Genomic DNA, 26,733 nt, shown 5'->3' with positions numbered 1-26,733 from the left:
AATTAATTAATTAGTTTATTACCTTGCTCGCTAATTGCACTCAAATAGATGTGTTTTTGCTGTTGGTTGACAGGCTGCGTATTTATAGGACTGATCATCATGATGCCATGCAATCACTACGCGAAAAAACGCATATTACAGCGCTTTTTTTAAGCCATTTACAGCGCTTTTTCAAAAAAATAAGCGCTGTGAAAACGAGCGCTGTAAATGATACAACAGCGCTTTTAAAAAAGCGCTATAAAACATGTAAATACAACGCGCGCTTGTTATGCACAATTTACAGCGCTTCTTCACAAAAAGCGCTGTAATATGCACCCCATTATATGAGTTATGGGTGTGCATTTTATAGCGCTTTCTCAAAAAAGCGCTCTAAAATGCACACCCATAACTCATATATGGGTGGGCATATTACAGCGCTTTCTCAAACAAGCGTTGTAATATGCCCAACCATAATTTCATATATGGGTGGGCATATTACAGCGCTTTTTTGAGAAAGCGCTGTAAAATGCCCACCCATAATTTCATATATGGGTGTGCATATTACAGCGCTTTTTCAAAAAAGAACTGTAAAATGCCCACCCATAATTTCATATTATGGGTCTGCATTTTACAGCGCTTTTCTTGTACATTTTACAGCGCTTTTTAAAAAAAGCGCTGTAAAATGTGTGTGTTGTCTCTGAAGTGATATACTATTTGGATCCCGTGCACGGCGATTACACCAATCACCCCGGAATAAAGAATATGCTCGACACGTAAGTAATATTCATTTATTTCTTACATATATATATTTATATATATATATATATAAATATATATATGTAAGAAATAAATGAATATTACTTACGTGTCGAGCATATTCTTTATTCCGGGGTGATTGGTGTAATCGCCGTGCACGGGATCCAAATAGTATATCACTTCAGAGACCGCATTGATTGCAAATAGCACCCAATGTGCCCTACAACAACAAAAAATTGGTTAAGCAATTTTGTTTATAGACAACTAATAAATTAAATTCTCATCAATTAAAAAAGATAAAATTACGTACCCTGAATTATATGGTGCCAAGAACAATTTATCACTTTCTTTATTTCTTAAAAACATATCTACAATGTAGTGTTTTACATTGTCTGGATCGAGTTTGAACATCGACATCTTATGCGGAGACAAGAATGAGTATTTATTTGACAGTTTCCTCGTGCACACGACCTTCTCGTACAAAAACCTTCAATGAAAATTTTAAACTAGATTAATTACCAATACATTTAATTAATTACAAATAAATGCAATTAAAAGTATTTTTTACCTTATGTACAAGCTGATTACAGTAACACTCAGCTCCTTATGTTCGAGAAGATCGTACATTTGCTCCTTTTCGAGGTATTCAATATACTCATCTCCAAAGATGTCTTGATTCATTTGTACAATGGGCGAATCGTTGCTGCTGCCCATGTTCCTTTTTATTTGGATGTCAAGACACGCCCCGTATTTACCAAGGCGTGGCTGACTTTTATTAGGAGCAGCAGCAGCAGCGACCGATTTTCCCCGATCCAGATTTTTTGTTGCTGCAAGTTTTGCAGCTTTATTACCCTCCAGCCTTTGTAGTTTGGCAGCCCTATTAACCTCCAATTTTTGAGGTCTGCTGCCTTTTTTTGGCTGTAGGGGTGGTTTATTTATTTGGACCTACAAAAATGAGGTAAAATGTTAGTTTATTGAATCTGAAAAAATAAAAAACCTTAGGCAATAAATGTGACAAACCTTTTCGGGAGATGTAACTGATTTGTCCTTGGGAATCTTTTTTTCGAGGGCAACAAGGTGTGTGGGCCATGCCACGTAACTGCCAATAGCGTCGCTTAAGAACTTCATATCTCCATCGTTGTCCGGTATGGGCAACGGTGCAGTTGGTTCGAAAGCAACCGTAGGCGATACTTTGACATGGCCCGCGGGGATCGGAATATTGTGCAATACTTCTCCCGAAGTATTGTGCAATATTCCTTTTCCCACCTTCCGTTGAGTCGGCGAGGACAAGTATAGGACACATGTAGTGACACCCTACATCAATAGTTAAAACATAAGTACAGTTAATATATAAGTTTGTTTAATACATAAGTAATTACATAAGCAAGTAAGTAGTAAGTAATTAATTACCTCGGGAATACTCTTCAAACCGACGTTGCAACTCCCGGTTTCACTCTCCATTTGTATTTCAGGTTGGAGCTGAACCGGAAGTTGCTTGTCTTTATTCGTATTCACCAAGAGTGCCACTTGCTCCGATAAGATTCTGAGCTTCTCTAATACTTCCTCGTTGGAAGGTTTTTGGCGCTTCTCTTGAGGAAAAAAGCTTTTGGGAGTTACGCCAAATCCTTTCCCCCTCACTCGACCGGAATACTCAGGGACATTAAACACTTTCCCAAGAATGTCCCTGCACGTATCCTTGTTGCCCTCTTGAGTTTCAGAACTTTGTTCAATAGTTTCCTAAAATACATGTAACATTAAAAAGATAAGTTCAATAGCATTTTTAAAATACAATATTAAAAAATATTAAAGTGATAATATACTTACACAAAGTTCTACAACTTTCTTGACATTTTCATTATCAACCACTCCTTCTTTGTTAACACGCGCTTCCTTCCATAAGATATGACGACCCAAGGGTTGATCGGCTTGGGTGTCTTTTCTCTATTCGTTAAAATCATAAACAAAATAATACAAATTAGTTACACACTATAGTTTATAATACAAATTACAAGTGATGTTTAATTACTTACAATTTTTTGTTCAAGGCGTGCATATCCCATACGTGATTTCTTGTATGGGTGTTTTGGGTTGCTTGCCCGTTCGCGATTTGCCTTACTAATATTCTATATAAAAAAAAAATAGCAATTGTGTAAAAATTTAAAATACGCTACGAATATGAATAATAAAACACAAATGCTAATAAATTAATCACTTACGACAAACGCCGGGTCAGAACGTTTGGAAACAAATGCACTCCATTCATCCTTTGATATATAATGTTGATATATCTTTGGAGGTTCAGCATTTGTGTTTCCTTCTCTATCTTTTAGATAGAAATTTGAGAGATGGGATCTAAATCCACGATGGATTTTCCCAGCAACTCTCAAAACATATGACTTTCGTTCCTCATCAAGAACAAAAGTGGTCTGCAATGAAAACAATTATAAGTAATGTATTTTACAGAAAAAAAATTATAAATGACAAAAGAGTAGATCAAAATATTTACTTGAATGTCATTCCAGATGATATCTTTGGCATCCTTCAACGCCTTATCTCTCCAGTTGTCTATTGTTATTGGGACATTTTGACGAACAACAGCCCCAATGTAGCTTACAAACATGGAGCTGTTGGGGTCAACTGGCTGACCACTCTCGTTCCAGCCAACCTAATAAACTCATATAGTAAGTACATGCCCTAAACCCTAAAAAAAGATAAAAAAACACACAGCAAACAGAGTATATATAGTATACCTCAAATTTAATGCCACTGCTCCGTGCTTTAATCACCCTTTGCATGATAGTTGCACCACGTTTGACTTCTTTTTCGTAAGTCTTAGAGGTGCCAACTTCTTCATTTTGAACTTCTAAATCTTTGTTTGTATCCATTTAACTACAACAAGTTCAACATGCACTTTAGTATAACATCAACAAGCTCAACATGGATCATGCATTATTATAAACAAACTCAACATGTATCAGTATATCTTAAAAAAGCTCAACATGCATTCTAATGATTACAAAAATTTAATAACATCAATACCTGAATAATGATGGTTCGAAGAAAGACGAAATGCAAAGAAAAGAGGGTTTGCAGAAAGTTCACAGAAATATGGTTCACAGAAATACGGTTTGAAGAAATACGTAATGAGGGTTACGTATTTCAATGAAAATATATTGTGTGAAATGGGAGAGATGATCTTGGATGGAAATAAGGTTCGAAATGAAGGAGATGATCGTGGAAATAAGGTTCGTAAAGGACGGGATGATAGGGTTTGCAAAAGAAGAGAAGAAATGAAGGTTGAGATGAAGGTTACGTAATGAAGAGGAAACTGAAGAGGTAACTGTTATATATACGTAACACTTTTACAGCGCTTTTTATAAGCCTTTTACAGCGCTTATTTTGTAAAGCGCTCTAAAAGGCTTCTTTAGTTAAATTTTTAAAAGGCTCTTTTACAGCGCTTTTTTCAAATAAGCGCTGTAAAAGACCTCCGTGTGTTATTATGTTATTTGAATGCCTTTTACAGCGCTTTTTTCAAATAAGCGCTGTAAAAGACCTCCGTGTGTTATTATGTTATTTGAATGCCTTTTACAGCGCTTTTTTCAAATAAGCGCTGTAAAAGACCTCCGTGTGTTATTATGTTATATGAATGCCTTTTACAGCGCTTTCACACATAAGCGCTCTAAAAGGCTTCTTTAGTTAAATTTTTAAAAGGCTCTTTTACAGCGCTTTTTTCAAATAAGCGCTGTAAAAGACCTCCGTGTGTTATTATGTTATATGAATGCCTTTTACAGCGCTTTCACACATAAGCGCTCTAAAAGGCTTCTTTAGTTAAATTTTTAAAAGGCTCTTTTACAGCGCTTTTTTCAAATAAGCGCTGTAAAAGACCTCCGTGTGTTATTATGTTATTTGAATGCCTTTTACAGCGCTTTTACACATAAGCGCTCTAAAATGTCTCTTTATGTTAATTTTAAGAGGCTCTTTTACAGCGCTTTTCCCAAATAAGCGCTGTAAAAGACCTCCGTGTGTTATTATGTTATATGAATGTTTTTTAAAGCCTTTTACAGCGCTTTTCCACATAAGCGCTCTAAAATGTCTCTTTATGTTAATTTTAAAAGGCTCTTTTACAGCGCTTTTTCCAAATAAGCGCTGTAAAAGGCCTTATTGTTTTTGTGTTTTGTTATGTTATGTTATTTTTTAAACAAGCTCAACATGCATGCAAAACCCACATAGTAGTAACTGGTCACCACAAAAATCCCTTCCTCTTCACCAAACTCTTCTCCTTTTATGCATCTTCTTCACAAACATCAAAGCTTACTCTTTCACAATTCAATCTCCACCTCAACACCCTTTTTATCTCTTTACATTCTCTTTCCTTCTTAAATCGAAACTTAATTGGTATTCAGGATCATTGCCATGTTGCGAAAAATGGGTTTGTGTCTGGTGTTTTTGGGGATTCCCATGATGCGTACAAGGTGTTTGAAGAAATGGGTTTGTGTCTGATGTTTTTTGGATTCCCATGATGCGTACAAGGTGTTTGAAGAAATGGGTTTGTGTCTGATGTTTTTTGGATTCCCATGATGCGTACAAGGTGTTTGAAGAAATTAGGTGTCTGATGAATATTATTTTTAAAGCTTTTTTACAGCGCTTTGTCAAATAAGCGCTGTAAAATGTCTTTTTTACTCACTTTCAAAAGAGTCGTTTACAGCGCTTTGTGTGAAAAGCGCTGTAAAAGGTATAAAACACTCATTATTTTATTTTTAAAAGGATCTTTTACAGCGCTTTTTAAGATAAGCGCTGTAAAATGTCTCTTTATTTTATTTTTGTGTTTGGTTTATTTGGGTTGGGATGACATTAAAAACATTTTTATCATTGTTTATTGGATTAAAAATATTGTTATCATTGTCTTTATCACAATACTTTAGGAGATGATGAATTATTAGAAATGAGTATTCTGAAGAATCTATATATATATATGCACTGAGCAAAAGAGAATCTCTCTATTCAGTTCAGTTCAGTTCATGTAAATTACTAATTTATATTCAGTTCAGTTCATGTAAATCAAGCTAAATATAAAACACTCATTGTTACATGAACTTGGTATAAAACACTCAAATCAAGCTAAATATAAGCAGAAAATAAATTAATCAGAAAATAAATTAATCAGAACTTAGTATAAAACACTCAATTCAGATTACATGCATATTTACAATAACACAGTTCAGATTACATGCATAGCTTATATAAAACAATTAAACATATATATACATTAAGATGCCCTTCTTCTTTTCCTGGTGACATTCACATTTGTTTGTCCATTTACAATACGAAACGATGGATTAATCCAAATTCCCTCATCATGATCATCTCTAAGATATAAACCATCATCAGTTGAATCAATTTCATGTGGTTGTTGTGATGTTGCAAATAAAAGATCATTACCAACATCTTCATCATTATTGTTATCATCACTTATTTTATTGGTCGATAGGACAACAGACCATTTATCATTAGAAGGATCAGTGACATAAAACACTTGTTGAGCTTGCGACGCTAAAATAAAAGGCTCGTCTTTGTATCCCACCCTATTAAAATCGACAAGCAAGAATCCTGACTCATCAATCCGAACGCCATTATTATTATCGACCCACTTGCAACCAAATATGGGAACACGAAACATTGTGTAGTCTAACTCCCATATGCGCTCGATAACCCCAAAATATGATAGATTTGCATATATTGGGTTTTTGTCTTTTGCACTTGAGACATGCATCGCTTCAGCTACGAGAGTGACTCCACTATTTTGCATAGTGGTCTGATCATCTTGTTCTTTGGTATAAAATGTGTAGCCGTTAATAACATAACCAGTGTAAGAAAAGACATGTAAGCTCGGACCATTTGCTAGCCACCTCAATCTATTTGAAATTGATCCGGGGTCTATATCAAATTTTGACATTATGTGATTTTTTAACCATGTTACAAAACTTCGATTGTGCTCTCGAGTTATCCAATTTTGATTCCTATTCATGTTCAAACGAGATAACTGATCAATGTGTATTGTAACATACGGTTGAACCTCATCATCATTGTGCAGAACATACAATTGTGCCTGCTCCCATTCTGTCCTTGATATAGTCAGTAGTCTCCTTCCAGTTATCCCTTCTCCTGATAGTCTTCCCGAATGACGAGACATGGGAAGCCCTATGGATTCAACATTGGACAGATATTCAGTACAAAATTCAGCAGCCTCTTCAACAATGTATCGTTCAGCAATACAACCTTCTGGTCGACTTCTACTTTTTACGTACCCTTTTAATATTTTCATATATCGTTCTATCGGATACATCCATCTCATATAAGCTGGCCCACAAAGTTGTGTCTCCTTAACCAGATGAACAGTAAGGTGAACCATTATATCAAAAAACGATGGTGGGAAATACATTTCAAGCTCACACAAAGTAACAACAATTTCCCTCTGCAATGTCGGTAATTTCTGAGGGTCGATCACTTTACTACAAATTTCCCTGAAGAAGAAACATAATCTAGTTAAGGCTAGTCGAACTTTTTCAGGTAAAATGGAACGTATACCTATTGGTAGCAAATGCTCCATTATAATATGACAATCATGGGTCTTCAAACCTTTTAACTTGAGGTCTTTCATACAAACCAAATTTTTAATGTTCGAAGAGTATCCTTCTGGAACTTTAACTTCGTGTAGAAATTTACATAAAACAATTTTTTCCTTTCTAGATAGAGTATGAGCGGCTGGAGGTAGATATGTGCGATTTCCTTTCTTTACTGGAGCCAGTTCATTTCTTATTCCCATATCGACCAAGTCCAATCTTGCATTGACGCCATCTTTAGACTTTCCTGGAACATTGAGTAACGTACCAATAACACTTTCAAATACATTTTTCTCAATATGCATCACATCGAGGAAATGTCTTACATACAATGACTTCCAATATGGCAATTCAAAGAAAATTGACTTTTTCTTCCACCCAGTTTTCACCAGCTCTCCCGCAAAAGGTTTGCCAAATTTATTGGTCAAACCTTGTACTTTTTCAAGTATTTGATATCCAGTCGGTGCTAAAGGAGCTTTACCTTCCTCTGATTTTCCATTGAATGCATTTCTCCACCCACGATACTGATGACTATAAGGTAAAAATCTACGATGTCCAAGAAACACATTCTTCTTACAATGTTTCAACCGCATCCAATTTGTACTCTCTTCACATATAGGACATGCACACTGACCTTTAATGCTATATCCTGATAAATTACCATATGCTGGAAAATCATTAATTGTGCCGAACAACATAGCCCTCAAATTGAAACATTCTTTCTTATACCCATCATAAACTTCCACACCTGTCTCCCACATACTTTTTAAATTTTCGATTAGAGGAGTCAAGTATACGTCGATATCATTCCCCGGTTGTTTGGGTCCAGAAATTAACAGAGACAACATCATAAACTTACGCTTCATACATAACCATGGAGGTAGGTTATATATTACCAAAATCACAGGCCACGTGCTATGTGAGATGCTTTGAAGACCATGTGGATTCATTCCATCAGTAGAAAGTGCAAGTCTTAGATTTCTTGACTCTATCCCGAATTCAGGATACTCGTGATCAATTTTTGCCCATTGTGGGGAATCTGCAGGGTGTCGAAACATTCCATCTCTAATTCTTTCATCTGCATGCCATGTCAAGTGTTTTGAATCTTCTTCACTGCGATACATGCGCCTAAATCTTGGTATTATAGGAAAATACCACACGACTTTTGCTGGAGTAGATTCTTTCTTCTTATATCGAGAGACATTGCATTTCGGACACGCCTTAAGTAGTTCATATTCGTTTCGAAATAAAATGCAATCGTTAGGACACGCATGAATCCTTTCGTAACTCATTCCAATAGAACACAAAATCCGTTTAGCCTCGTAGGTTCGACTGGGAAGTTCATTATCATCTGGCAACATATCTTTTATGAGTGTTAATAATTCTGTAAAGCTTTTATCAGACCATCCATTACTCGCTTTTAAGTTGTACAACTTTAATATCGCTGACAGTCTTGTGAATTTAGTACAACCATTATATAATTCTTTCTCTGCATCACTCAACAAACTTTCAAACATTTTAGGACAATCTCGAAGATCTTCTTCAACTGCTTTTGCAATCTCATCAACTCGGTCCGGCTCATATGTATCTGTATCGAAGTCAGTTGAAGCATATGTCGAACTATTCTCAAAATTAATGTTTCCTTTTTTTTTCTCACCATGTCTTATCCAACATGTGTAGCTTTGATCAATTCCATTACATACTAGATGTCCTTCTAATTCATCTTCTCTAACACGTTTTCCAAAACAACATTTTAAACAAGGACAAACTACTCTATTTGGATCTTTTGCATTCTTCACTGCAAACTCAACAAACTCCTTCACTCCAATTTCATACTCTTTTGACAATCGATTGGCTGAAATCCATTTCCTATCCATATTATACCACCTATATAAATGCAGTAACAAAAATAATAAGCTTTCAAAACATATCAACAAGTTTCAAAAAGAAACCAATATCAACTAACAATTTCAAAACATAACAGATCATGTGGTATGCGTTTGTATAACCTTAATTTAATTTCAGTTAACGTTTTAGTCATTTATCTTTTTTTTTTCTTCCTGATTTGGTCCTTTATTTAAATTTTAAGTGACAATTTGATATTTTATATTTTAAAATGTCAACATTTCAAAAAGAAACCAATATCAACTAACAATTTCAAAACATAACAGATCATGTGGTATGCGTTTGTATAACCTTAATTTAATTTCAGTTAACGTTTTAGTCATTTATCTTTTTTTTTTCTTCCTGATTTGGTCCTTTATTTAAATTTTAAGTGACAATTTGATATTTTATATTTTAAAATGTCAACAATGTTATCCTTTAATATAAAATAAATTTCATCAAATTCGTAACTCAAATCTTCAAATAAACTCATATTTATCATTCTTTATTTGATGTTGTTAGAGATGAAAATATGAATTTATTTAAAGATTTAAGTTATGAATTTGATGAAATTGCATTATATTGAGGATGATAATTAATTTTATGAGTTTTGTTTGAAATTTTTGATGAATTTTTTGAATTTTTGTAAAAAATAAGGATAACATTGTTGACAATTAAAATTTAAATAAATGACTAAATCGAGAAAAAAAAAAGATAAAGGACTAAAATGTTAACTGAAATTAAGTTAAGGGACTACATGTGGTATTTAGCCGAATTTTTTTTAAATAAAAGTGTGCAAAAAATTATCATAACTAATTATAATTTATCATATGATTAATTATATACATGACAAATATTAATCAATAATCAATTAATTAAAGATGTTCAAAAATAAATTAATTGATAGAGAAATGTGTATTTGATTATTAATATGTATTTTTTAATATTTTTAGACAATAGTGAAAAAAATTATAATATATTGATAAAAGTTATTGCATAAACCATATTTGAGACAAATGTTTTTCATTAACCAATTAGCTAAAGAGGAGTGCTATTCTCATGTCAATTGCTTAAAACAAAAATATTTATTTGATTATTAGTATGTCTATATAACATTATCTAAATATTTACCACCAAAAAAAATCATAACACGTGAGTTATAATTTATTGAACAAACCAAATGCATAATAAATGTTTTTCGTTAATCAATTAAGTAAAATATGTCATTGATAGATCAACCAATTTTATCTATATATATATAATCAATTTCATTAAGTAAATAAATGACCAACAAAACCCTTAAATTATCCCGTTTTTAAAAATGGACACATCACAATTTCTAAGACTAGTTATATCTTGTGGCTCTAGATTAATGATATGTTTTTTATTATTAGTGTATGTTTTATATTTTCCACATAAAAATAATAACAATTGTAGTTCGTTAACTATAATTTATTATACAAAATATACATATATAAGTATTTGTTGTTGATCAATTAATTAAAAAATAATATTTTGTTGATCAATTAAGTAAGACACAAATGTGCTTTTGATTATGAGTGTGTTTATAAATATTTTCAAAATAAAAGTGTGCAGAAAATTATAATAGTTAATTATAATTTAATGTACTAATCATAAATGAGAAAAATATTTACCACTAATCAATTAGTTAAATACGATCATTCACAAATCAATTAATTAAAGAAAAATGTGTATTTGATTATTAATGTGTCGTTTGAATTTTTTTTATATATAAAAGTTAGAACAGTTGTAATATATAATACAAATTATTGTATAAATTATTTTTAGACAAATATTTTTTACTAACCAATTAACTAAAGAAGCATGCTATTTTCAAATCAATTACTTAGAGAAAAATGTACATTTAATTATTAGCGTATGTTTAATATTTTCATGATAAAATAGTGAGAAAATTTTAATACATAAATCACTCTCTTTGTCCCTCAATAACTTTCATGTTTGCAAAAACAAAAATTATTTCAAAAATATTTTCATTTTTAGTTTCTAATGCAATTTAAAAGATAAAAAAAAATTGTTTTTCAATGCAATTTATAAGATAAAATTAAAATATCTAAATTACTCCCTCTAATTAATGTTATATAAATCACTATAAGATTATTATTCTCCACTTTACGTTAATGATAATTAGAAATACACGATAACTCTTAGAAATAAGAGTTGTTTCATATCTTTTTAGTTTAATTATTCAAATCCTTAAGATTCTTTTAACTCGCTTCATTGGTTTATCTTTCATTCTCGTAATTATGTTTGATGTTGTTTTTGCTGAACTGTTCACGTTATACTCACATGTGATTTCATCTCCAACGTTCTCAACAGGAGTACGAACTCCCACCTCACCTGTTACAAATAATATGTTATTAACAAGTCCAATTGCATACCATAAATATTTGATTGACAAAAAAATTCAATATTCATACCATCAAATTTAACATATGAAGTTTAAGGGGAATCCATTACAAGCTCTTGCTGGAGAACCTCCAACAAATTTATGATCGGATTCATGCATTGGTTGACGTTTACACAATTCTTCTTTAAACAATTTTACCTCACCCTCAAGAATCAAAATCTTCTCTTGGGACTGCCTATTCTCCGCCACCAATCGTTGATACTAAATTTATCTAAATTGAAATAATAGACATAAATATATTTGAATATCAAGTATTTAAGTATATAAAGCAAAATCATGTAAGCATATAAAGCATATAAAACAAAATCATTATGTCTAAAATATAAAGCATTTAAACATATAAAGCAACAATAAAGAAATATCAACAACAACCAAATGAAACAATGGAAGGAATCAACATTTAAGCATATAAAGCAAAATCATTCTATCTAAAATATAAAGCAATAAAACAATCAATCTGGCAAAAAATAGAAACCCTAAAAACTAAAAAGAGAAACGTAGAAGCCAAAAATAGAAACCCTAAAAACCAAAAATGCTAAACGAGGAATCAAAAATAGAAACCCTAAATAAATAACTAAAAACCCTAAATTGAAGGAAACGACAATCATACAAAGAAGTAACAACAATGACAGAGAGAAGTAAACTTACAATGAAAATACCCAACAAGCGACAACGAAAGCAACAAGAGCGAGCAAACGAATGGCAAAAATCGACAGAAATCAGATGCAACGAGAGTGAGCGACAACGAGGAAGATGGAGAAATGAAGAGAAAAAGATGGAGAAACATTCAGGCTCTCGGTGGGGAAGAAGATGGAGAAATGAAGAGAAAAATATGTAGTAGCATTCAAGAAGGAGAGAAAGGATTTATGAAGAATAGAAAGATAACTATCAAAATGACTAAAATGCCCCTTAAGTATGTATACACCCTTAAGTATGTATACGTATACAGTATATGTGTTTATATATGTGTTTATATTTGTGTTTAAATAACATTTCTCATTTTTTAAAGTTGAATATTTTAATAGTCGTACACGAGTTTACTTAATCAATTATTTCTTTTTATCAAAAAATAGATTTTTTATTTTATAAAATAAAAAAAAAATATTTTATGTTTAATATAATTTTTTATTTGATATTATATATATAAAAATATTACTTTAAAATAAAATATAAATAAAAAGAGTAATTAAAAATTTGATATTTCTAGTCTTAAATTTTGACTAGAAACATCAACTATTATTTTTTTAATATTTTATTCTAAGAAAATATGAATAAAAGGTAAAAGAAAAAAAATATATTTCAATCTTAAATTGATATTCTCATAATATTGGTAATAGAAAAAATGAAAATTATGGGAAATGGAAAGTATCCCAACCCATTCACTAGAGCTGTGTAATACTTGAACCAATTTTAATTTATAATAAGGGTAAAATTTTAATTTCAGAAAAAGTGTGATTAAATACTTTTTTTTGGTTGACAAAGCTATGATTCAATACTAGTATTTATCTATTTTTTGAGAAAATTAAATACTATTTATTAAAAATCAAAATAATATTAAAATATATTGAATGCCATATGATTTTGTACACTCATTTTCATTTGGGCAAAACTCCCGCCTTTCCATCTGTCTCTCTAAAAAATCAATTGAGACTGTGAAGCGAGTCTTCGTGAAGCTGAAGGATGATCTTCAATATTGCTTGATTAAGGTTCTCTTATCAAAATGAAGCCTATTCGCAGAATCAACAAACCCGATACAGTGCCAAAGGTTTTTCGTTTTTATTATTATTTTTGTTGCTTATAACAAATTAACAATGTCTATTTTTATTTCCGAACAATTAAACCTAATAGTGAGAACTACTCACTAGTATTCCAAGGAGTACGAGTAGAAGGCAAGGTTCAAATCTAGTTAGTAGTTACTAACATAAAGTACTCTTAACTAACTATGAATCATTAACTGACATCGACACCGGTAATAATTCGAAGAAATGGAAATGACTGAATGTAAACCACATGTATTGTATCGTGTCTAACACAAGACACTCATTTTCAATCTGAAGTATTGTGCTATGTAACTAACTAACTAACGTTTGCTTATTTAAAAAGTACTCACTATTATTTGTTGAAGAATGCAAATTTTTATTCCCCAAACCATAATCAATTTCAGTGTTTGTTTATGGAGAAAACTCGTGCTAGAAATTGTGAGCAAAGTAAAAATTTGCGGGTAAATTTTATGTAGTTAGTAGTATTGGATAGTGATTTTTTGCCCAGATCAATGTGCAATTCCTCTTCTAGGGGTGCACTTTATTTGAATTTTTTGAACTACATTTTCATTTTCAGGATTATAAACTTTTAAATTGTTTGTTTCCTTAGAAAATGGAGCCTAAAAATCGTGAGCTATTTAAAATTTTGTGATGAATTTTGTTTGGGAACCAAACACATTTGCTATTTTGGTCGTTCCTTATGTTTGGATTTATTTTTTAGCTTGATTTGGAGGAGGTAATTGGATTGACAACAAAAAACAGCAACGGGTTAGCTTCGAATACCTCGAGTTCCAAATGTGCTTATTTGGCAGGTTGTGTGGTGGTGATTCTTGACGTGAATTCGGGTACTCAGTCGCACCTCATGGCATCTAATAGATTGCCGAAGCCTTTGAGCTGTGTAGCTTTGCCACAAGATGGCCGCTTTGTTGCAGCTGGAGAGGTAAGAATCACTTCTCATAACTTGATCATGGTATTAGTAGTTTTCTGTATACTCACACTACAACCTCACGGAAGAAGTTCTAGATGCTACAAATTAAATAGCTTCATCTAGTAGATATTTCTAGCTCATAGATGGTGCTTCTTCACGGTGAACTGAAATTATTTTAAATTGATGTAATATTCCTGAGGATATTGACTGTTATTTGTTTAATAATGTTTTATTCATATACATTTGATGGATGCTTAAGGTATATTTGGATGGAGGAGTTTGACAAGTCAAGGCAGGGGAAGGGATAACTTTGCAATTCTAAAATCATTGAATTATAAAATGTTTTTAAAAACGGATAACGTATAATTTGGATATTGCATGATATTATTTCATTAAAAACATTCCCAAAAATTAGATAAAACTCATTATATGGTTGTGATGATGTCTCGAATAAAAATAATTAAATAAATGTGTAATGATATTTTTAATCTTTCTAGTTTAGATTATGCCTTCTGAATTTGGTCCCCTAAAGTTTAATTCCGGGCTGCGGCCCCTGCTTGTGAGTGACTAAGCTTTTTACAGTTTGCATTTGTATAACCTTCATAGTCAAATTTCTACATCTTGTAAGAAACTAATAATACAGCTGGGAAATATATGTATGTATGTATGCATGCATGCATGCATGTATCTATATATTCTCTCCTAAAATAGTGCTATTTACATTATTTATAACACAAATTATGGCTTCATTTTCACATGGTTTACATGAGCCTAACTATGTTTTGCAGGCAGGGAACCAGTCCTCAGTACTAGTTTGGGATTCTTCTACTTTGTCCATTGTCTCTGAATTGAAAGGCCATCTATATGGAGTTGCATGCATCTGTTTCTCACCAAATGGTTGGTTACACATTAGCTATCTATATTCTGTTTTTGAATTTTATTACTTGCTGCTTCTTACTCATTATATAGTATGATGTCGAAGGTAAACATCTGGTATCTGTTGGGGGATATATTTACCTTTGGGACTGGCGGAGTGGTGCGCTGATAACAAAGCTTCAAGCAACTTCATCTTGTTCTACTATCTCAAGTGTTACTTTCTCATCAGATGCAAAAATTATCGTAACTGCTGGTAAAAAGCACTTGAAATTCTGGACACTTGAATCATCTCGAAAAACTCAACAAAATGGAGGGATGAGCAGGACTGCCCGGACTGCATCACCATCAATACACGAAAAGCTTGCAAAACTCTCAATTCAGAAAGAAAGCTCTTTTACCTCTATTGCCTCATCGGTGTGGAGCAATAGCAGTGATGATATTCGTAAACAAGCTGGTGGTTTGTTTCCTATATATACATTGACTGATTCAGGTTTGGTTCAGTTTAGAGCAAGTATGAAATTGTCATTTTTTGGTTAATATTCTGAGGAGTTAATTTCTTGGTTTACAGGCATTTTATACCTTATTCATTCAGGGCTGTCAGTCAGAAAGTCCGTGATCTTGAAGGTATATGAAATATATTGATGTGTGCCAAAGGCATCTTTCAGAAGATGACATCTTGGTGCATGAAATGTCAAGTAACTTAAGTTGTAACTGACCTGTAAAGACTTCACATAATTTTCCCAAGTGAATGTTTTTCCTAGTTGAAGCCACAGAATATTCTTACAATGTTGCTAGTTTCTAAGATGGCACAATTAGAGTTGATCTTTCCATTATAAACTTTTCCATTGCAAATTTGATTGAGTTGTCAGGGGAATTAGTCTGGTTTTAGACTGCAGTTCTTTGTAATTATTAACAACCCCCAAATGACCACTTTCAGGTTCAAAAAGCTTTTGCGTTATCAACATCAAGAAAGCTAATTGCTTGTGCATGCAATAATGGAACAGTCCTATTATATACCCCTGTGTCTCTGGAATATATGGGCAGTATATTATATTCAAAGGCCAATAAATTTCATGAAGAAAACAACACTGTTTGCAATGCCTTATTTTCTGAACAGAATTTCCAACAGTTGCCTGCATTGCCTGATGCTGTTGCATGCCAGTTTTCAGCCTTAGAAAAGCTTGGTGAGTGCATTTATGTTCTGTTTTGGCAATTGTACTTAACATACTGCTGCATTGTGCATTGATATACACTTCACTTTTACACTACAGTGGTTATTTACAGAGATCACAGCCTCTACATCTGGGACATCCATGATTTGAATCAGGTAAATGATTTTTTGGTTTGCTTTTTACGATAACTTTCATGTTAGATAAAAATCAGCCTCATGTAAATGCAAGACAAGTATTCATAATGGATTAGTTTCTTACTCTTGAAAGCCATTGCTTTTAAAATAGTGGATGATGCAGTAAGTTTTTTCCCGTCTTTTGAGGTGTTAAATACAATTATTAGTGGTTATGCAGACAAAACCTTATTTTTCAGGTCACAAAGTGTTTTCTGCTAGTTTCACATTCCTCATGCATATGGGATATCAAGAATCTATGTTGTGAAAACATGCATGACCCGTCTCTTGCATGCACTGCTAAAGGTTGTCCGGGAGGGGTTTCTTTTGCAACATGCTCTGCTGATGGTACAATTAGGCTATGGGATATTTCTTTGCAATCTGATTTGTCAGAAGACGCTGAAGAGCTTAAGAATGAACTATTGGGTTCTTCATGTTTAGGTAACTCAGAAAGATTGACAAAATTATCAATTCAATTCTGCCAGAAGATATGGAAAATATCTTAACTTGAAGTGTTACTGAATATTATTTCAGAATTGATTGATTTTGTACAAAAACACAACATTCATTTCATTTACACTGTAGATAAATTCTATTAATTGCTATCCTAAAGTTAAGGAAAGAGAATCTGTAACCCCATTTTGTTGGGAGGTATCAATACATGTAAGTTCATGAAAAACACCTTTTTCTTCTAGAAACTTTAATAGGTGTCAATACACGTGGTTTCCCTAGCTGCCGCAGCCGCTACACACTGCACTTGCGGTGTTTTTGAAATTCACCGAAAAACATGCAACACAACTCCACAATGGCCGCAATGCAACAAGTGTAATAGCTGCATCAAGTTGCAACAGACTTCATGGTCTTCACAAAAATGTTTTTTCAATCTTGTTTCTTTATCTCGTAATTAAAGGGAATTTTAGTAGAGTTCGGAATGTTTTAAGATGGTGGTTCGTTGGTAATTAGGGAGATATGAGATTTGGGAAAGGAACAAGAGATGCGAGATTTTTAAGATAAATCATAAAGAGTAATATCAGGTGTAACAAAATAAATTCATGCCACAACAACCACAATACACATCGTAATAGGCAATAGCCACAAATCCCACGCTCAAGAGGCCGCAGCTGTGACCACATTCAGTACAACCGCAATTCGAAACCATCAAATAAATTCTTAAAATACATCTTATTATATAAAAAGATCTAATATATTATCCACATCATATCAATATAATTTTATTATGTTGAGTATTCATGTTCTGCCCTGTGTATATAAGGATTAAATCTTATAACATCAACAACTTCTTGTGTTATCCTCTACTCAAGTGTTATGTTCTTCCTGTCTATTGCTGCAGTAAGTGCAGGGACTTTTGAACGTGATGCAGTTAAGGTAGATCTTACTAGTCAAGAATTTCGATCTCTTGCTGTTAGTTCAGATGGAAAGTATCTTGCTGCTGGTGATTGTAAAGGAAACCTTTATATATACAACCTACAAACATCGGATTACACATGTTTTCAGGTAAATTATGGCACCTGAGTGTATTTAAAGTTATTGTGCAATAACACCGTATTTGAATGTATACTTTTATGTTCACAGTCATTTTTATCCTGTATATTGTTTCAGGGTGCTCATGATGCCGAGATTCTTACATTAAGCTTTACCTTGTCCACCCAATCTATATCTGGGGAAATTGCAAAAGGCAGTTACTTCCTTGCCTCTGGGGGACGGGATTGTATAATCCATCTCTATGATGTTGGAAGGTGGAGTTATGCGGTTTTATTGACTACCATAATTGGCTGGTTGTGCATTTTAATGACTATATGAGTGTGGGTTTGCAGAAATTTTGATCTTATTGGCATCATTGATGACCATTCAGCTGCTGTGACTTCTATCAAAATTAGCAGCGACAATTGCAGGATTCTCAGCTGTAGTGCTGATAGGTATACCACTAGAAGGTTTGGTATTACAAACATTAACCGAATTTGAAACAAAATAAAATAATTGAATGGACTATGTAACTTTTTCTGAACAATTGAATAACAGGAAACAGAAATTTTCCGTTGTAAGGTTCTGATTATGTGTGGAAAAAGCAACAAATGAATTTGAACTTTACCAACCTCTTATGGCTCATTATTACAATTAGGAAATTCTGTCTAGTAGTGCCTACCAATTGAAAGCATTACTGACGTCAAAATGTACAGAAAATACATTCATTGAATAAACCAAAACATATTTAGTTCTTCATTATTTTATTTGTCTACTCGATGACTCATCAATAATACCAATTGGTTGACTGGCTATGTACTTTTGTGGCAATCATGATTCAAGTGAAGGCCGCTTTTAATTGGTTTTTGCAGCCTACATGCAAAATACAGCTTTTAATTTCCTCTGTAATTAACATCATCCCTTTTTGTTACACAGTTTCCTGGTCCTTCATGATGTAGTAATAGGAGATAATGGTTATAAAATTTTGCGGCAACATCGTCAAAAGGCTTCACAAAGTGGGACAGTCTATGACATGGCTGTGGACCTGACATGCGAGACTGTTGTCACAGTTGGGCAGGTAATGTACATGTTTCATATCAGTGATGCTCATTTCAAAGTTCAAGGGTGGGTTACACCGTTGTAGAGGACTTTCCTAGTAAATTCAAAAACATTAGGTTTGTGCGTGTGTCAAATTGATAAGAGATCAACACTCATAATTTGTTGAATCAGCACTTAGAGTTACTAATTTCGTTACCATACTTGTAGGATAAGAAGATAAAGACATTTAACATGGCTACTCAGAGACTAATAAGGTCCTACAATGGTGATAAATTTTTTGGAGAACCTATAAAGGTGAGCTTCATTGTTTGAAAAGATTGCAGACATCATTCTTCTTTACAACAGCTAATAATGTTAACACTTTACAGGTTATAATGGATCCAAGCTGCACATATGTGGTCTGCTCATTCTCTAACAAGTCCATCTGCATTTATGACTTTATGACTGGAGAGATGGTTGCCAAGGCCACGGGACATGCTGAAATTGTTACTGGTGTCATCTTTTTGCCTGATTGCAAGCATATAGTTTCAGTGAGATTCTTTCATGTTTAATGTTACACACACACACATCAATACATACATGTATATGTTTTATGTATGTATATATCTTAGTATGTACATATGCATGTGTTATGTATGCACGAGTTTAATAATTATACACTGACAATGTTAATAAGTTTTAAAAAAACTTGTTCATTCTGTGGCAAGATAGTATCTTGTTTACACTGTCAGATATTGTTAAGATATACAAATAAGGATAATTAGGAGTTTGTTAGTAGTTGTGTTCCTAGGTTGCTAGTAGTGATATAGGTGTACCTGCTTTGGTGTTTCTGTTATTAGTTAGTTATCTAGGACTTAATCCTTATCCTAATGTACCGGAAGTCTTTAAATAGAGGCTTCCACCACAGATCTGTCTTCGAACATCTTGTAGGTTTGAAACAACGTGGACGTGTGGATGAATTCATTTGCGAGTTCGAGTTACTCACAGCGCGAGCAAAATCGGTTCCCGAAGAACAACTGCTGGGTTATTTCATGAATGGCTTGCAAAAAGTGCTTCGCGGCCTTGTTCGACCCCATGACCCAAGAACTCTGATTCGAAATGTTAGGATATACAAATATGGATAATTAGGAGTTTGTTAGTAGTTGTGTTCCTAGGTTGTTAGTAGTGATATAGGTGTACCTGCTTAGGTGTTTCTGTTATTAGTTAGTTATCTAGGACTTAATTCTTATCCTAATGTACCGGAAGTCTTTAAATAGAGGCTTCCACCTCTTTAGAAAGGAACTTTTTATCAACTTAGAAATTGAGTGGTGTAAACCATTGTAGGAGCGTATCCGCTCTTGTGTATCATTTTCTTGGGAGAGGTTATTCCTTATTATTTCTTACCTTTTCGTTCTAAATATTAGTGTTCTTCCTCTAAATCAAGGAATCCAATTCTTGGGTTCCTAACAATTTCTTGGGTTCCTAACAGATATTGTTATTAAATTCTATATATATATATATATATATATATATTAGGTAACTATATCTATATGCAATTCCAAAGTAAAGGATTTCTGATTTATTTTTAGGCAATTTATTTTGCATACGTCAAACCATCTATTACTATACCATTAAAGCATGTTGTAGCAGAAACTAGAAAGGAAATATAGAGATATCCCATGCATTTGTTTAAACATGTGCAACATTGACACACCTTGTTAATAATGGGAAACCAAAAGGTGTACCTGCTAACATTTAATCATTACTTCTGTGGTCAATAATTGTGTTCTGCTGTTTTTGATATTCACATAACAAAAACTGATTCTTAATTTGGTTTAATGACTTTGAATCTGTATCATAATTTCATGAAGTAGGACGACTGCATTCTTCTAATGTAAAGTGATATTTTGCATATAGTTTTTCTGTTGCCCAACAATGTCACTATTAACATGTTAGCTCTTTATTACAGTCTTGTCAACATAAAAAGGTCTTAACTATAATATCCTTTTACTTTTTATTTAATCTGGTCCATAATTTTTTAAAATCAGAACATCCAATGGTTACTATTCTGTGTGCATTAATGGACCATTTTTCAAATGGTCCTTGCTATACGTTACCTTCATTACATATAACTATATGGGTTGCGTTGTTTATAAACCAACCCCAGCATGCAAATCCAAACCAACCCATCATTTGTAGGCTGGGTTTGGTTAAAAAACACTCAATCCATGAAATTACAGATTGACCTGACCTGAAAGACATCCCTGAAAAAAAAAGTACTAGAACTTTGAACAAATCTTCAGAAAATTGTGAAATTCTTTCAATGTGCATGAGACAAAATAAATGATGAGGAGCTGAGCTTATTCAAAATCTTTGGTTGCTTTGACAGCGCGTATGTCGGCTTACTTTGTTATAATGATAGAAAAGAAAAAGATGCTGCTGCACTCTCTTTTGTAACCATCAACAAATTTGTTATTAACTTATTCCATACTCAGGTAGATGGTGATGGTTGTGTTTTTGTATGGAAATTGCCCATTCCATTGTCTTCTAAAATATTGGAGAGAATAATGGAAAAAGGTAATCCATTGCCTTCAAGAATTCCTGATCAGCCTCCTGCTTGTAGTTATCTATCATTTTGCAAAGAGGAGTGTCAGCACTACAAGATCAATCCTGAGGATGTGTGTTCATTAAGGAAAGAGACCCAAAATGGAAATGGAGTGCTTAATTCAGAAAGTAGTCATAGAGAAGCTTCATCTTTTAAATACAGTATTTCAAGACTTCCCAGATGGGCACAACCAAAAGGGACTGGCGGCAAGAATGTTAGTTACACTTCATCAGAGGTATCTGTACTCTGATTATTTCTTTTTCATTCTGAGAAACTATATTGTATTTAAATTTTGTCCCCTTACCCACAATTTCAAAATGCAGAAGCTTTTTTATGTCTATGAAATCATATTTGGAATCTGGATATCTATACATGAGTAGAGCTATATATGTATTGGTCAGCATGTTGAAGAACATAAACATCATCATCATTGAAGACAACAAATTAATTATCTATGGTTTGAAACTGGCATTTATATTGAATTTCAATTTTGGTAATATACAAGAGAAAATTATTTCTTTCTAATTCACTGATCCCTCAATGATATTAGGTTAAGCTTGTTTACCTTGTTCAACCTCATTTGTAGAAGTTAAAATTCTAATAAACCCTTGTTGAAGCTTCTGATGTAAGGGTGTCATGATTTGAAAAATAAGGAATCTATCGTAGTGGTGTCAAGCACACAATGCAGATTCCATACACAAAAAACCTCTCTTAGCTCCATGATCACAACATATGGTGTTCGGATTTTGGTATGAAGTTGACTCTCTTATATCTCTTGCATTGATGATGATCAGGCATATTCTGCTTTATCCCCAGAAGTTCGAATACCATTGGATCATGCTTCATTATCACCAGAGACTGTGGACTCTCAATGCTCTTCACGGTCAAGAGGTACTTTCAAGTAAGCATTGAGTCTCAATCTTAAATCATGAACTTTCGGTGGCATATCAATTCTTTGCTCACGAAAACAACTAATTTCAGCAACACTGCTTTGGACAACCATTGGCGCTCTGTTTACACTGTTTGTATGGATGCACTTTCCTCCCCGGAGATGCATAATGTACTTGACACAAAGTTTCCAAAGATTCCCTCGAGTTTAAGTAAGTTGGACCCTTTTACTCGCATAATATCTCTCAATCTCACAGTTTTATATATGATAGCACAGAAACCAAAATATCAACAAAGCTCGATTTAGCTTTAATGTGAAGAATATGATTTTGATGGCAAAAGCTGTTGTAATGAACAAAAATGTTCTAGCTACACTGTTGAATTTGTATAGTTTTGAGTGCACCTATAGGTAATAGGTATTTGGTATTGCATGCAGAGTGGCTGGCATAGTGTCTTAAAAACTGAACTGTGTTGCCCGTAGAACCGTGTTGGACTAGTTATATATCCCATTAGAACATTATCTGGTTCAACTAGAGTTTGATTTAATCATTGTCAAACCTCAAAATATAATTGATGGAACCAATCGAATCATATTTCGGAGGTGTCATTGCTTTGATAATTGATATCCGGCTCAGTTTTTAAAATGTTAGGTGTGCAAATTTTATATATTTGATTTGATTTGTAAACACTTGTACACAAACAATATATTGATATTGTATTTGTGTCTTATGCAAATGCTCATTAACTCTGTTTTTTCTTCTAAAATGAAAAAAAAAAAATACTAAACAAAAGTACAAAATTACAAGAGTAGAGGACCAGAATACATAAATAGTTTACCTTTTGGAAATTGCATTTGCCTTCTCTCCTCAAACCTTTAATTGACATGTTTAATTTAGGGGATGTATGGGTAAACAATTGTTTTTGGAATAGCTTTTGGTATAAATTTCAATAAGCCCTTATGAGTGGGAGCTTATGTCATGAGCCATTTTTATATGCTCTTCTTAATACTTGTACAAGTGCTTAAGTCAGAAGATAAGTTCTTTTGCCCACTTATTGTATATTGTGTGAATGTGACATGTGCATCATTGTCAATATGAGCAAATCAACATTTATTATCATTTAATTTAACTTAATACTCTGGGTTAAACATTTAATATAGCTGGAAATGGCCTTAATGTCCAGCCCTGCTGCTGCAGATACAAATCTCACTCAGTATTATTGGATACATGTGATCGGAGAATCATTAAACATTGTCTATTAAATTCATTATCTTTTCTCTTGTGACTTTGGCTCTTTGGATGGTTTGTTCCAATTTTGATACAAGGTTCTTGTGATCCTGATGAGCTTATAAATAAAATATGTTTCAATGTTATAAATGATGGCTTATTGCAGGACATGATAAGGTTTTGATCAATGAGGACCAGATCTCCTTTGAGCTTAGTAGCCTTAATGAGAAGATGGATCTCGTTTTGGACCAGCATGTTGATTGCAACAGTAGCGATTCTTCTCGGCATACTATAGAAGTTTCCAATAGAAAAGCAGAGCAGTTATATTTAGATGAATCTGGAAGCATGTCAAAAACAACTCTGGAAGATAACTTGGACAATCTGCACTGTGAAGAAGACAGTGATATCTTTAAGCGGCATTTTGGCAGCCTATCAAGTACACACAAGGTTAGTGCTGCATGCAATGACTATATTTAATATTCTAATTTGAGGTTATTATTTGGAAGAGTCATGTTTCTAAAACATTGCATTGTTTTCTTGATTTTGTTTGTTCTATTAAATTTAGAATATAGTTTTGGACTTTTCGTAATACAACTGGTTTATTATTTTAATTTTATTAAAAAGTTATCTTTGGCTTTGAAAATGTACCACTGCCACAGTTTTTTTAAAAATGGCATTCTCAACTAGTGGATCAGATGAAGACCTGTCAGTTTTGGACATGCATTGCCAATAGAAAATAATTCTGAAATATTTTAAAGCTGTAAATAGGATACAAGCACTAATTTTTTTAAATAGACTATTCTAAACGGGTTTGAGTAATGAGCCAAATACAATTATAATGAATTATTATAAATAATTACAAATATACATTTTTTACAACATTGCCTTACGGAGAAAGTCACCAAAAAGGACCTGTTGGTGATGATATTTATTAGTTATGATTTTCTTCCAATAAATTTTGCAACCCAAGCTTTTCCCTTTTCTAAATAAAAATGTGTTTACACTGAGCTTGGAAAATGAAAAAGATTGGTATCCTACACGGTTTCCTGGATTATGGATGAAAGAAAAGTTAAGCATTAAAGCTGTAAAAATTTTATTGAAAAAACTAAGTGTTCTTCATTGAGAACTGTTGTAGCAAAAATTTGTGATAAAGAAGTGTATCTAGACGGAATTGTCCTGACTTGCTTCATACTTATTACTTAAGGGAGTAAGATATCTTATAAGGTTTTCTTGAGCATATAAATGCTCTTTTTTAACGTGATGTTTTATCTGTACAGATGGTGTCTAGGAATTCATTAGTTAGAAAGTTATCTGCAAGATACACTGTGCAATGGGATTTTGCAGGGGACCGCAAGAAGTTATTTAGCAGTCCAGTCAGGAATATGACTGATAGCAAGAGCTCCAAAGAAGATGCAACTCATATTATAACAGAAAATAGATCCTTGCAGGTGATGGAAATCGAAGAAGTGAGAAATTCTTGTGAACAAGTATGTATGATCTACCGATTTATAAAACCATGTCCTTCCCTTTGCAATCAAAGTGCTTTGAAGAATATTAGGATTAATAGTTTGAACTTTGATTTATGGGGTATGTTTCATCAAAGCATGAGCCCACATAATAATACAGTGTTTATTTAGTCCTTTTCACGAGTCCATTAATACTTTTTAAGTGGACCTTTTCATTTTAATACTTCACTATGGAACTTTTGAAAAGCCTTTAGTTTATGAAAAGTAGCCCTCCATGAACCACTTTACTCAATCTATGCTTCTCAAACTGTCTATTGTAGGACCTCAAGAATTCAGCACCAGGTTTAGCAGATTCAACATGTGAATTAATCAGCTACCCTGCCAAAGAAAATTCAACAGACAATCAGCCGGGGCAAGGCAGATATCAAAAGGAAGGCGGTTTTGACGGGAGTGAACTGCAAGAAACCATAGCTGCATGCAAGAAAGCATTTGGTAGCTTGGATGCAGCAGCTGAGAGTGCTGTGCAATTATTTTCAGAATTAGAAAAGGGTTTAGGAGAAGAGGTTTCAAGTGATGGAGTTCAATTTATAAATGCTGCTGCTGAACTACTTCCACTAATTGTTGAGAAAGTAAATACTGTTGCTAGATTGGTTCAATGTAGGAAGAACAAACAGTAAGTGGGGAAGTAGATTAGGCATTCTAGAATTAAACTAATTAATTGGTAGATTTACCAAAGGTTATTAGGACAAAATTTAGAAAATACCAAAAGATGGTGCAGGCGTTCATTGAATATAATTCTTAGTCTCCTGCAGAATATATTAAAGATCCTTTGCTTAACAAGACGACACTATTTCAAGTTGATAAAGAACTAGTTTAAGTTTTTAAATTCAGAATAAGCTTCTTATAGATCCCCTCTAATAACCTATTAACTATCCCTTCAAATTGGATCATATGCAGTCAAGACTACACCACAAAACATACTGTTCCCACTGCTGTGACCACCTCCCTTGCACCCCCTCCAATAATTGATTCAAATTCAGATTTAGCTTGACATGGAGGGGAAACATGATGGGAGCTCACAATTCAAGGAATAATAATTGAAATTAGAACTTTAAACTGCTTGGCCACATGAGAATATAGACCATTTTTCTAAAAAAATCTCACTTTCGAATCAGATTTTTTAGAATGGATAAATAGACCATAAAATAACTTTTGAAACAAATAAATGTGCTAAGAAAGTTGATTTTTTTGAAAAAAAAAATTATGCATTATAGAGTTGTCAGAATGGACTGGATTCAAATGGGATAGGCCATTTAACGCACATATTAGTATAGAGAAAGTTGGCTTTTGTACCCCATAATTAATCTTATACTCCTCAAATTGTTAAAAATCAAAAATTGTCCTTAAAATTTTCATTTATTGAATGGTAAAAAA

At 33.1% G+C, this 26,733-nt stretch overlaps 2 protein-coding genes across 3 annotated transcripts; one reads left to right on the top strand and one right to left on the bottom strand.

The window, feature by feature from the left end:
- Window positions 1-2: 2 nt before the first annotated feature.
- On the bottom strand, window positions 3-11,787 carry LOC140919827 (uncharacterized). The gene is made up of 5 exons (XM_073366483.1): window positions 11,739-11,787; window positions 11,557-11,618; window positions 2,146-2,472; window positions 1,756-2,049; window positions 3-74 (listed from the first exon to the last, which is right to left on the bottom strand). The coding sequence occupies exons 1-5, from the start codon at window positions 11,785-11,787 to the stop codon at window positions 3-5; spliced, it is 804 nt and encodes a 267-aa protein (XP_073222584.1).
- Window positions 11,788-13,294: 1,507 nt separating this feature from the next.
- On the top strand, window positions 13,295-26,094 carry LOC101494885 (uncharacterized). 2 transcript variants are annotated; one of them, XM_012719914.3, is made up of 20 exons: window positions 13,295-13,453; window positions 14,170-14,388; window positions 15,165-15,273; window positions 15,359-15,742; window positions 15,821-15,876; window positions 16,190-16,436; window positions 16,524-16,579; window positions 16,795-17,035; window positions 17,946-18,109; window positions 18,215-18,351; window positions 18,430-18,531; window positions 19,013-19,154; window positions 19,343-19,429; window positions 19,504-19,665; window positions 21,610-21,954; window positions 22,514-22,620; window positions 22,701-22,819; window positions 24,000-24,280; window positions 25,111-25,320; window positions 25,620-26,094. In XM_012719914.3, exons 1-20 carry the CDS (start codon window positions 13,409-13,411, stop codon window positions 25,974-25,976), a joined length of 3,570 nt encoding a protein of 1,189 aa, XP_012575368.1. In that variant the 5' UTR covers window positions 13,295-13,408; the 3' UTR covers window positions 25,977-26,094. The 2 variants fall into 2 exon arrangements, with proteins under 2 accessions (XP_012575368.1, XP_073221736.1); XM_073365635.1 differs by having other exon boundaries at window positions 18,430-18,546.
- The last annotated feature ends 639 nt before the right edge of the window (window positions 26,095-26,733 follow it).

The sequence above is a fragment of the Cicer arietinum genome, chromosome 3 (assembly GCF_000331145.2).
Source record: "Cicer arietinum cultivar CDC Frontier isolate Library 1 chromosome 3, Cicar.CDCFrontier_v2.0, whole genome shotgun sequence".
Classification (NCBI taxonomy): Eukaryota; Viridiplantae; Streptophyta; class Magnoliopsida; order Fabales; family Fabaceae; genus Cicer; species Cicer arietinum.
This window is presented reverse-complemented; position numbering and strand designations above follow the sequence as displayed.

What these genes read in the sequence shown, in the direction of transcription:
- LOC101494885 (XM_073365635.1), top strand. Translation starts at nt 13,409, where the DNA reads ATGAAGCCTATTCGCAGAATCAACAAACCCGATACAGTGCCAAAG. An exon ending in AACCCGATACAGTGCCAAAG is followed by an intron (nt 13,454 to 14,169) that starts GTTTTTCGTTTT and finishes TTTATTTTTTAG; the next exon opens with CTTGATTTGGAGGAGGTAAT. An exon ending in CGGTCAAGAGGTACTTTCAA is followed by an intron (nt 22,621 to 22,700) that starts GTAAGCATTGAG and finishes AACTAATTTCAG; the next exon opens with CAACACTGCTTTGGACAACC.
- LOC140919827 (XM_073366483.1), bottom strand. Translation starts at nt 11,787, where the DNA reads ATGCATGAATCCGATCATAAATTTGTTGGAGGTTCTCCAGCAAGAGCT. An exon ending in AGGTTCTCCAGCAAGAGCTT is followed by an intron (nt 11,619 to 11,738) that starts GTAATGGATTCC and finishes TATTTGTAACAG; the next exon opens with GTGAGGTGGGAGTTCGTACT. An exon ending in AAATCACATGTGAGTATAAC is followed by an intron (nt 2,473 to 11,556) that starts GTGAACAGTTCA and finishes CATGTATTTTAG; the next exon opens with GAAACTATTGAACAAAGTTC.